Here is an 11,903-nt window from a genome sequence, read left to right on the forward strand (position 1 = left end):
CGTTCACACGAACAAAAATGTGCGAAATTGATCATTTTGATAAAGAAATGTTCTCATTTGGGACAAAAACGATGGCATAAATGAAACAATTAAATAAATCTAATTAATATCGAAATTTTATTTAAAATTCATGAAAAGACAATCAAAAATATTCCAATCAAATCGAACAAACATTAAATTGAAGACTTGCATATTTGTTATCGAATTGTTGACGTGTGAACGCGACCTAACAAATCGGTCGTTTGACATTTGGATTTAACCTCAATCGTGTGCTATTTACGAATGTTGGCAACATCAACATAGACGCTAAATTTGTAAATTTACGAATAAGTAATTTTGTTTTGGGACGTATAAAAAATTCGTAGCGTTTTTTTTTCTCCGACTAACATGTCAACTGCAACATTTCCAGTTGTGCATGCTGGTTTCAAGGTAAGATTTTGTGAGAGAGAGAGAAAAAAAAGAGCAAACCATTTTATTGCCTCCAAAAATGTGTGAGAGATTTGTGTGTGGAGCTCAAGAGTTGTTTACGTTGTGGTGTTTTTTATTTGCAGGATGTGTTGTCGAATTGCTACAAATCGAATAATGTTGTATCGTTGAAGACGCATTTTGATGAGACCAAAGGCAGCGGAAATGATAAGAAAATCATTTTAGACCAAGCATTCCGTGATGTGTTACTGGGCGAAGATGTAATTGGCAGCACGGCAAATGTTGAAGCATTGATTACACTATCGATAGCGGCTTGTCGTCAGGATATTTGCACTGCAACTATTCCCGTTGTGCTGATGAGTGATGTGTTCGATACAGTGACCCTGGATCAATGCGAACGATTGTTTAGTTATGTCGAAAGCAATGTGTCAGTTTGGAAGGAAATTCGATTTTTTACCGCATGCAAACATAATTTGCTTCGTATGTGCAACGATTTGTTGAAACGGTTCTCACGTGCACAAAACACCGTATTTTGCGGCCGCATTTTACTATTTCTCGCTACATTCTTCCCATTCTCCGAACGATCCGGTTTGAACATCATTTCGGAGTTTAATTTGGAAAATCTGACGGAATTCGACGGTGATGCCAATGATGAGGTTTTGGACAGCGTTCAATCGGAAAATATACAAGTGAAAATTGACTACAATTTGTATACAAAATTCTGGGCATTACAAGACTTTTATCGTAATCCAAATCAATGCTACGATCCAAGCAGCTGGAAAAAATTCTCAAGTGTAGGTTCATTGCTTGAAAGACGAAATTGAAATTGAAATAATTTTGGTGTTATTGGTGATTTGACTCGTTTTTCTCATTTCAGCATATCACAAGTGTACTGTCGGCATTTAGCAGCTTCAAATTAGAGGAACAACGAGGCTCTGTTCCGGCAACTAAACTGAATGATGGCACAACTATTGATGACCAAATCGAAGATTCACAGCATTTCTTTGCCAAGTTTCTTACGAATCCTAAGCTGCTTGCACTGCAATTGTCCGACGCTAATTTTCGTCGTTCAGTTCTGGTGCAATGTTTGATTCTGTTTCAGTATCTCACCTCGACTGTCAAATTTAAATCGTAAGCAGTAACTTATTCAGAAAATTAATTTTTTTTTCAACTTCTCTAAAATTGAATTTGTGATGTACCGAAGACTTTATTACTAAATTGATTGAAATGGTTCAATTTCCAGAGATTCACAAGTGCTAACGCCATTGCAAAATGAATTTGTCAAAGAAACCGAAGCCAAGGTGTATCGACTGCTCGAAGAAACACCACCGAATGGTAAGAAATTCGCACAGACTGTTCGTCATATGCTGAAGCGTGAAGAATTATGGAATAATTGGAAGAATGAAGGTTGCAAAGGTAATACAATTCAAATTATAAATTTCAACATACCCAAATTTTCAATGATTTTTTTTTTGTTAATCATTGCACAGAATTTAAACGGCCCGAGCCACCGGCCGATGATCAAGCAAAAACTCCGATGAAGAGGCAACGCCGAAACTTGGGCGATATCATCCACGACGCAACCAAACAGAATAAATTCAATTTGGGTAATAGTGAATTGACACGCCTGTGGAACTTGTGTCCGGATAATTTGCAAGCATGTCGTGGCGAAGATCGAAACTTTTTACCACCGATCGACACATATTTGGAAACACCTCCAGATAAATCGGATCCATCGTATGAATGGCGCGCATTGAGATTGCTGGCCAGACAGTCTCCATTGTTCTTCTCACTTACACCGGCTCCAAATAAGGTGTCGGAATACTTGGAAAACGTACGCAAAAAATTGAACGAAACCAAATCAAAGCATAAGCCGGAAAACGAAAACGAAAACAAAATCGACACCGACAATGACCTCATGATGGAGAATCCACAAGATGGCCTTGTTGAAGAGGATACAGAGCCCACCGATCAACTGATATCGGATGACGCAAACGTTCATAAAATTGTCACGGCAACCGATGATCAAATACGAGAGCTATGTGTCATTATCGGCAACGATTGGGAGAAACTTGGTTCCAAATTAGGTAAATTCTTTTTTTATTGTAATCTAATTGCATTTGAATATGGACAAATGGTGACTCATTTTAGACTAGGCGATTTAGATTGATTAATTGTTTTAATCGCACAGATTTCATCTACGATTCCCATTATTGATGCTCACTTTTTGTTCTTTTTTACATTTTTGGACAAATTGAATCGTATTTTGTGACCTATTGAAAATTGAATTCAATATCCAAACAATGTGGACGAACAAAAATACAAATCTTCTATTCAGTCGAAGAAAAATCTTAAAAGTAAACATTTTAACTGTGATGTTCTAATTCAATTGCAATTGTTTTTTTTTGTTGCAGGTTTTCGAGATGACGAAATCAATTATTTCCGTGATTCAAACCCAAGTCAGGAGCGCTGTCGTTACATGATTCGCCTCTGGCTGGAAGATGACACCAACACATTGGCTGATCTTGCGTACACATTGGAGGGCTTGAAAATGATTTCTGCTGCCGATTGCGTGAAACGGATCTTGGAACCGGCCGATAAAATGGAAGACATATCGGAATAAGCTGCCACACCGCATTTTTTCCCCTTATTTTTATTATTCCAATCAAACTTCGTGAATAAATGAATGACACAAAAATGAAATTGTTGAAATATTCGTCTAAAATATCGGTTTATCAGTCCCTGTCATTCGGTTTTTATTTTAATTGAATCAAAAACGTTTTTTATGACGTCAATGTGAGCCTAATTCTTGGGTTTTTTTTTCAATCATAACTGGATATGGTTACATAATTTCTATTTTTGTTTCTAATATACCTCCGAACAAATATTTTTCTGTTTTCGAATTTTGTAACATCAATACCATGGTCCATATTTCTGTTACATTTTTCTAAGAAATTCACGGAGTAATCATAACAGGTTCGTGACGCTCGTTTTGATTGTTGTTTATTAATAGCTGGTATGAAGACTTTCGTTTTGTTATCCCAACTTTTGATTAAAATTTCTTTGAGTTTTAGCCAGAATTTCGGCTGCTTTACTGTTTGGTCAGACGTTGCCATTAATGTCGATTCAAAATGCCCATCTTCTATACCCTTACGATTTTTGTTGTGTTTTTTTATTAGCAACGACTCCAATGTTTTCATCAAAGTTTTTTTTAGAAATAAACAAACGACGTGAATAGAATAAATGGTATCCGTTCTTCAGAAGAAGGTGGTTTACTGCCATGTTTACTAATCGATTGAATAGTAAAAATAAACGTCTTTTTTTATACTTACATCGATCGGAAATCTTTAGAATTATTTTTTTCTTTATTTGTATGTATTTGTAATTTGTATGGTCATTTTGGGATGAATGAAGTTACCTAAACGGACACGCAACGAAAATGTGGGATTTCACGTATTTTTCTATTTCTTTTGATTGCTTTGCTTAATTTATTTCGGACATTTGTTAAAATCCAGTATAATCAAGCAAAGGTAAATGTGAATGATATCAAACAAAACTGAACACATTGATTGTGAGTATAAAAAGCCGCAAGAATGTTTTTAATAAAGAACAATGAACAGAGCCTATCACTGCCAGAGCCACTGACTAGTAGAATGAAAACGAACTGTTGAATGAGAGGTAAAGCTGCAATCATATGAACGTACGAGATTCGCTGGATAAAATGGAGACATTTCTGAATTGATGATGATCGTAAAAATGTTCCAATTTTTTTTTTCACTCCAACCAATCCATCACGACTAATTGAATAAAACCAAAATTGAATTGTCTACCGTTTTCGTTTGAAATAAAGATTTATTAGATGTTTTATGTTTATATCAAAACCGTTTTTTGCCCAGTTTTGCCGTCGATATTGTGGGTTTCATTTTCGGTTTATTATAATCATAGCTGGTGCATCTTGGTATGTGACGGGCTGCAGCAGTTTCATTAAACGTACGATTGCAAGATGGACATCGAATATAGTCAGGATTTTCGGAGGACGGAGGTGGTGGAGGTATATCCTTAAGCTTTCCACCTTTGGCAAGATGCTGTTGCACTTTTTTCGCATTACGAATGGCTGCAATGAATTCCTCGTGCTTCTGACGCCAATTGTTTGTCCTTGCGACCACTTTCTTTGGCTTTTGCGCTTTCCTGTTGAAGGCTTCCGCCTCCGTACCCTACGCAAAGCAATTAACATTCATGGCTTATCGTTTATGGCTTCCATGTGACTAAAGGTTAACACGTACCTGAACTCTTTGCTTTGCTGAATCAAACACCCTGTGCTTCTTTTTCGATACGTTTTTGCAAATTGACTCATGCTTTGCTATACGATCTTTATAGAAATTTCGTCGACAAACGCGACATAATACCAGGTCTTGGATTTTTGGTCGTGGTGGCCCAGGCATTTTCAATTCGAATACCGAAACAATTCCACGTGAATAATTTATGCACTCAATGTAAGTAACTGGAATTTTTGTCGTTGATTTAATTGATTTTAACTGGAAATTTGGAAATATAAATGCTACGAAGAAAAAATTGTAACGAAAAATTTCAGTAGACTGATTTAAGTTTCAATATTGACACATTTTTCACAGCTATCTACAAAACCGTAAAATCGATAAAAATATCTAATTGCCGGAAGTTGAAAGCAGGAAAACGAAATGATTTTAAATATTTACTTTGTTGGCCAAGTTGTTGGAATACTATCACGTCTAAACATTTTACCTTCCCAATGTGAATGGCATACAAATCTGCGCATCAAAGTGAATTCGATTCGGGATAAATGTTTATTCTAATTCATTTTTATTAATTAATTGGCCGCTTAAATGAGAGACCGTTCCAAATTGGCTATATTTACTTACCGTTCTCCATTTTCTTTTCTCGTCATCCCATCAATTGCCTCATTCAAAAGTGAAGAAAGTAAAACAACACATTTCAACGATTTTCATCTTAAATATTTAATATATCAAATCACATCAAGGTTATAGACAAAAAAACATGTTTACTGTTTGTTACTGGTAAATTGGTCGGGTTAGTAGTTTGAAAAAAAGTGTCTCTTCAATTGCATGGCTCAAACAAAATCAGAATTTTTCTAATATTAATCATACGGCAAATGTTAAGAGATAGAGGGAGAGATATGTAATAAGGCCACGAGTCGTTATTTAATCGGTTTTCTTTTCTTATTTAAAAAAAAAAAAAAAAAACAAACAAAAAAATTAAAATCGCTTTTTGCCAAGGGTTGCGGCTGTTTTAGTGTTCGTTTTCGGTTTGTTAAATTGATAGCTGGCGCATTTGGGTATATGTCGGGCGGCAGCCGTTTCATTAAAGGAACGATTGCACGTCGGGCATCGCACATAATCCGGGTTCTCCGATACGGGCGGCGGTGGCAAATCGGATAATTTTCCACCATTGGCAAGATGCTGTTGCACTTGTTTTGCACTACGAATAGCCGCAATGAACTCCTCGTGCTTTCTACGCCAATTGCTTTTCTTTGCAGGTGCTTCCGGTTTTTTCTTCGTTTTCTGCGCCTTCTTGACGTATGCCTCCGCTTCGGTACCCTACGACAACAAAATTAACATTCATTGCACATTATTTTGCACACTCATTCAAAACCATGAAAAGTTTAACCACACACGCGCGCGTCGCACATACGCACCTGAACACGATGCTTAGTTACATCGAATACCTTACGCTTCTTGGTCGATGTCTTTTTGCAAATTGTCTCATGTTTTTCAATGCGATCTTCATAGAAATTTCGTCCGCAAATGCCACACGCTACCATTCCTTCGGGCGGTGGACCAGTCACTGCAGCCTTTTTAAGTAAGAATACAAATTACACGCACATAATTCAGTTACTAAATGTCACACATCCATTGTCATTGATTTTAACGGAGAATTAAATATTCTCCAACACACACACACACAAATTACGACGAAATACTTTCAAATTGGACACATTTTCCGCACGTGAATTGCAGAACATGAGCAAAACAAAAAAATCAATTGACTTTGAAACGAAAAAAGTCTAATTAATTGTCGGAAGAAATTGTGAGCGGGAAAATGAAATAGAATGATTTAAAATATTTACTTTGCTGGCTGAAGCAGTTGATGAAGCGCTGCTGCGCGATGACGGTGTATTGCTGCCCGAGGTAATGCTTCCGTTGGTGACCTAGGCGCGTGGGTAGATGAATACAAACGTCATTGCCAAGTGTTTCATTATTTAAGAAAAAAAACGCCAAGAATATTTGATAGCAACAGAGAGAAATGAATAAAATACCAGGGAAAATTAGAAAGAAAGAAAAAAATGGGTAGAAATGAAAATGGGTGTATATAAACCTTTCGAGTCGGTGAAACGGGCCAAGACGCTTCATTTTTGTAAGTAACGCTTGATTTTTGCGGTGTAATTGGGATGGAGCGCGCTTTTGCCGGTTGTGGCGGTAGCCGTTTATTGGTGTTCAATGAACTTGCGCTATTATGCGTCATTGTCTTTCTCGTAATGACCGGTCCTAATTTAATATTAGCACTGGTATTGCCATACGAATTATTATCGCCTACACTCAAATTTGCCATTTGTCGTTCCATGCCACCGAATCGTCGTCCACTTTCCAAACTATCGATGTCATCCAACTGGGAAAAAATGTCTGAGCCAAAGGGAAAAATTAATTGCCAGTTTGAATTTGAGTGTGTTTTGATTTTGACTTATTGTGATGCACAGGCACACTCACGCTCACACAACAATTGAACAACACAAACCTGGTGTTTGCTCGTTTTCAATGTAGTCAATATCACTAAGTTTGCTCGATACGGCATTTCGGTTGAAACGGTTATTTGTTGTTATGGTCGTCGCCTAGGGATTTGGAACAATGTTTATATAGTTGTTTTCGGCGCAACAAAATTGTTGGACAACAGAAGCAGAGAAAAAAACACAAAAAACGAATCACAGACATAAAACGAAATATAAATCGAGAAAAGTGTTTTGGTATATGTCAGGGATTGTTTTGTTTACATCGGGCGAATTGGTAAATGGTTGAAATTTCTTTGGAATTTTTGGAAATTACCCACCCCCTAGTACATACTAGTACGCTTGGTATGTTCCATTACTTACTTGCGGATAATGTTTCATATCGCCAGTACCACCGCCGCCACCATTTCGGGCAGACAATTTCAAGGAGTGTTCGTAAATTCCGTTTTGATTTGGGTTGACAGTTCGCTTAACAGAGGTCTAATAATGGAAATTACAGAGTACAGAATGCAAATTAAAGAGATTCAGAAGAAGAAATGAAAAATATTCCAAATGCGGCCCCCATCAGTGTGCATGACATTCCCGATATTCTATTTGCCCATAGGCAGGATTAAATAAACAGTGTATCATTACCGTATTTTTCGTTTGACGACCCGAATTATTCGACACAATTCTCGACGATATTGGCTGAAGTGGATAACTTTTATCAATACCTGTGACACGCTGACGTCGTTCATCAAACATTTGCCGAACCTAAAAATTAAACACATCCGTTTACAGTCGTATTGCAAATCAAATCGAATAACATGACACATAAATCGTTTGACAAAACTACTGTTTCTATGTGTTTCCTTCTTTTCTTTTTTTTGTTCGATTGTACCGTTCAATTTCGTCCAAGGATAGGCAAAAAAACGAGAAAAATGATTACCTTGCCATTTCCAATTTGGATTTTATTATTATCGCTGAGATCGAGCGGCGTAACGGGTGGTCGAGAACCGATGAATTCATTACGTTTTCGTTCCATTTCTTCTTTTTGCTTTTGCTGATATCGAATCTGAAAATGGAATGGTCAACAATACAGAAATTTATTAAATTTTTTGCGTTTGTTGTTTTCCTTCGACTCTCTCTAGCTCTACTTCGTAACTAGTGCAGAAGTTTTTCGGGGAAATTTGGCCCCATATAAACTCATGCGATATGTAGCATTGTTGTAATTGCGATCAAGTGTCGCACTATTTACAACATGTATTCATTCGGAAAACAAAAATAAAGAGAAACCTGAATATATCGTTTGTCGTCCGAGTGCGTCCAATGCTTCAGGAGGGAATGTATTTTACGATGTGGTAATTTGGTGCGATGAAGCTCTAAAGTATATATAATGACAAGCGGAATTCATTCATCGAACACACACACACACACACATGCACACAGTAGAGGGCGAGAGAGTGTGATCAAGAAAAAAAATCGTGTACACAAAAATTAATAACGTCAAGCAATTTTCAACACAGATTGAACAATGAACGGTACTGGATATGTATTGAATTTGAAAAACACGACAATTAGTTGCTGGCGTTATTGTTCACTTTTTGTATGTACGTTATTACCTTCGATTGAAAGCCTGTCTCGGCGACACATGGATAAAAGGAGCGTTGGAGAGTGGAAAAAAAGAGAAAAATAAAATAAAACAAGTAATACGAATCGTTTGTGTTGCGGTGGTGGCAGTGGCGGCAAATGCATGACATCGAACCGTATTATGTATATAAAAGCCATCGCTACAAAATTTCTAGTTTCGATCCGTGTTCTATCTGTACGTTCATCCCCCATCGCAAATAGACAAGAATTAATGGAAGTTCGACCCATTTTCGGTATTTGATTTGTGCTCGGTGCTGTGTCATTATGCCGTTATACACATTGTATAACAAGCATTTATAGTGTCCCATCAAACGTGTATATATACTTTAGTCATAAGAGTCCTGAGCAGTTGAGCACTTAGCCGCTAGTTTTATACTTTGTTAGTACAAACTATGTAATGGTTTTCGCACGTCGTTGGAGGCCATAAGAAGAGCAATTCATTTCAAAAAGGAGAGAAAAAAAAAACAAAGAAGAAGTCAGACTACCTACAGCAAATTGCGATTTCAGCGCAAAACAATTTGATCGGTCGACGTCGCAGCCGCCATCGCTGCCGTCGTTCTCATCGTCGTCAATCGACAGAGCCATATGCATTAATGCAAATTAAATGTGTTTGACATGTTAATTACATGGCACAAAAAGTGATGTGATTTATTAAGTGGTGGATTTTTCCGCACATTTTCTTGCTCCTTTTTCCAAGCTCGATGCCCCGTTCAATTTCGTTTTCATTTTACACGATGCAAAGCGGTACTTTTGCCTATGCCTTCCGATTGAAAATTTATTATGTTGGCTGATAACCAACCCAATAGCCCGTGTGAACACACACACACACACATACAGAGAGAGAGAGAGGCAGAGTGAACACGGATCATGATGCCATTAATACACAAGGCCATATGCACATCATAATCGACTCAAGTGTTATAGGTTCAATGAACACATACAAATATTTTTCGATTTCATTTCGGCCAGAGAACGAGAGAGAAAAAACAAATTCTTCGGACTACCCGTTTTATACGGCTCCTCATCGCTACCGCCACCGCCACCGCCACCACCATCGTCACCTTCAACCTATTCGCTGCTCTTTCGACCATTTGAAAATAAATGTTAATGCATAGAAATGAGTGTAATTTGTTACCGAAATGGGCTATTTTCTAGTCAATTGATTTCGGTTGTACACACATACGCGGCGAATCGACGGAGAAAAAATGGGCAAGAAAAAAAAATCGGAAATTCTTTTAAACATCGCTCTGTCGATGTGTCTCCTTTTTTCGGGACGCCTCATACACATACGCACAAACACACGCACACACGCACACAACATGAACCAGCCGTCGTTTGTCGAGAAAATAACGAGCAAATGTACATAATTTTCTTTAAAAAGGATCATAAATCGAATGCATGAGCGTTAAATTAGTCATCAATGAATTATTAATGTGTATACCTCTTATTGATTTGACTTACAATTATTGGGATACGTTCTTCAACGTAACGTAAAACATTGGGATGAAATGAGCTTGTTCGGCTTACTTGTGGTAGATAAAACATATTATTTTTATCAATATGCATACCGTATGGACCGCCCATGTCTTATCTGCAGCCGAAGGCGTAAAAACCTATTGCAATAGTAGTATATACACATACATATAGATTGGCAACATTTCAACCATATCGGCTCAAGCACGAAAAAGTGTAAAAAACGAGATGAAGCGAAAAAAATATAAACGAAATCTATCTAAATTTGATTTGATTTTGGTCTTAAATTTTGGCCTCAAATCAACAGACAACACAGACACACACGTATATTAAAACAATTTTCCAAGCCAGATCTGTCTTTCACTTGTTCACAATTCCAGATGTGTTCTATCGCGCAGCGCGCATTCAATGCGAATAAATAAATGGATATATACCGATGAAAAGAAAATTCATTTTACGCACTTGAAACTCCTTTGATGTCATATGAAGATTATAATCGTGATTGATGTAATCGAGCAACTTTCTTCCAGTTCACGAATCATTAAAACTGATACTGACACATTCTTCTTCGGTGCTGCCAATACGTAATGATTCGACACTTTTACTAGCACTTAACATTTGCCCGTTTCGACAATGAGACCAAAGAAAAAATTCAATTGAATCAACAACATTTAATCGAGGCTCTGCCTCTTCGAAATGGGGGGTCGTTTTTCTATGCATTCACACTAATACACACATATACACTAAGCTTAATTCATATTCAACGGCTGTCTCTCCGTTTTAGCACAAGTCAAAGCACGACGATAACAGCGATGAACGAAGAGAAACACGTGTTTAACGATCAATTCTAACGATAAATACCCATACTTTTTGGCGCTCTTGGCATTGCACGGTAAAAAACCGTTTATATATAATGTTCTGATGATCAGCTCTTCGTTCTTTTTTTGTTGGCTGGCAGGCAACTTTAAATACCAGTAAATCACAACTTAAAATCTCTCACTATTATTACTCTTCTATTGAATACTATCACTTAATAGATTTTTAATGCGAATGGAAGCCGTTCAACGGAACCAAACACAGACACACACTAGTGTGTTCTACTTGTGTAGAAAATTCGCTGAGAACTTTTCGTTTCGATTATTCAACGTTTATTTCTTTTCCAAGATTGAGAGATCGAAAAAAAAATCCATTTGTAATGATACCGCAAAGCATGAGCACGACGACGACAACGACATACAATACGAGGATAAATGACTAAAATCAGTAATAGCAGTCATAAGCTGTGACTTACTGCCGTGCACATGAACGAATTGTGTCTGAAAAATCATCGATGAAAATAGAGAGATTATTAAAGTGGTGCCATCGATTCAATTTGATTTGATTCGGTTAGTGTATTTGTCGTCAATTGTCCCCATATGTGTATAGTTCATTCAATTTTTATGAGTTTTGTTCAGTTTTCTATCTATTTTATTGTGTTGTGTGTGTTGTCGTGCTCCTTTCAAACTCCCACACACGGGACAGATTATTATTGTTGTTGAGACACTATCACATGTGTGTGTGTGTGTGTGTGTGTGTGTGTGTGTGTGTGTGTGTGTGT

General features: G+C 37.2%; 3 protein-coding genes across 6 annotated transcripts in view; 1 reads left to right on the plus strand and 2 right to left on the minus strand.

Annotated features, from left to right (window-relative positions):
• The first annotated feature begins 190 nt into the window (after positions 1-190).
• LOC129578151 (THO complex subunit 1) lies at positions 191-3,124 on the plus strand. The gene is made up of 6 exons (XM_055466314.1): positions 191-429; positions 552-1,220; positions 1,304-1,557; positions 1,670-1,842; positions 1,917-2,513; positions 2,841-3,124. The coding sequence occupies exons 1-6, from the start codon at positions 388-390 to the stop codon at positions 3,047-3,049; spliced, it is 1,944 nt and encodes a 647-aa protein (XP_055322289.1). The 5' UTR covers positions 191-387; the 3' UTR covers positions 3,050-3,124.
• Positions 3,125-4,258: 1,134 nt separating this feature from the next.
• LOC129578156 (zinc finger C2HC domain-containing protein 1A) lies at positions 4,259-5,021 on the minus strand. Its single transcript, XM_055466318.1, has 2 exons — positions 4,710-5,021; positions 4,259-4,640 (listed from the first exon to the last, which is right to left on the minus strand). The coding sequence occupies exons 1-2, from the start codon at positions 4,866-4,868 to the stop codon at positions 4,302-4,304; spliced, it is 498 nt and encodes a 165-aa protein (XP_055322293.1). The 5' UTR covers positions 4,869-5,021; the 3' UTR covers positions 4,259-4,301.
• Positions 5,022-5,399: 378 nt separating this feature from the next.
• Positions 5,400-11,903, minus strand: part of LOC129578157 (uncharacterized) — an 18,131-nt gene continuing 11,627 nt past the window's right edge. For 3 of the 4 annotated variants that reach the window (XM_055466322.1, XM_055466319.1, XM_055466320.1), the window contains 8 exons: positions 8,133-8,258; positions 7,838-7,957; positions 7,568-7,684; positions 7,216-7,309; positions 6,799-7,103; positions 6,551-6,631; positions 6,119-6,274; positions 5,400-6,020 (listed from right to left, as the gene is read on the minus strand). In XM_055466322.1, the coding sequence (XP_055322297.1) occupies positions 5,679-6,020; positions 6,119-6,274; positions 6,551-6,631; positions 6,799-7,103; positions 7,216-7,309; positions 7,568-7,684; positions 7,838-7,957; positions 8,133-8,258 (1,341 nt within the window). In that variant the 3' untranslated portion in view covers positions 5,400-5,678. Of the gene's footprint in view, positions 6,021-6,118; positions 6,275-6,550; positions 6,632-6,798; positions 7,104-7,215; positions 7,310-7,567; positions 7,685-7,837; positions 7,958-8,132; positions 8,259-10,768; positions 11,155-11,903 lie in introns of those variants that run through there. The other variant, XM_055466323.1, reaches the window with a different exon arrangement.

This window comes from Sitodiplosis mosellana, unplaced genomic scaffold (assembly GCF_009176505.1).
Source record: "Sitodiplosis mosellana isolate CC-2019 unplaced genomic scaffold, AAFC_SMos_1.0 Smas_scaffold_6226, whole genome shotgun sequence".
In the NCBI taxonomy this organism is placed as follows: Eukaryota; Metazoa; Arthropoda; class Insecta; order Diptera; family Cecidomyiidae; genus Sitodiplosis; species Sitodiplosis mosellana.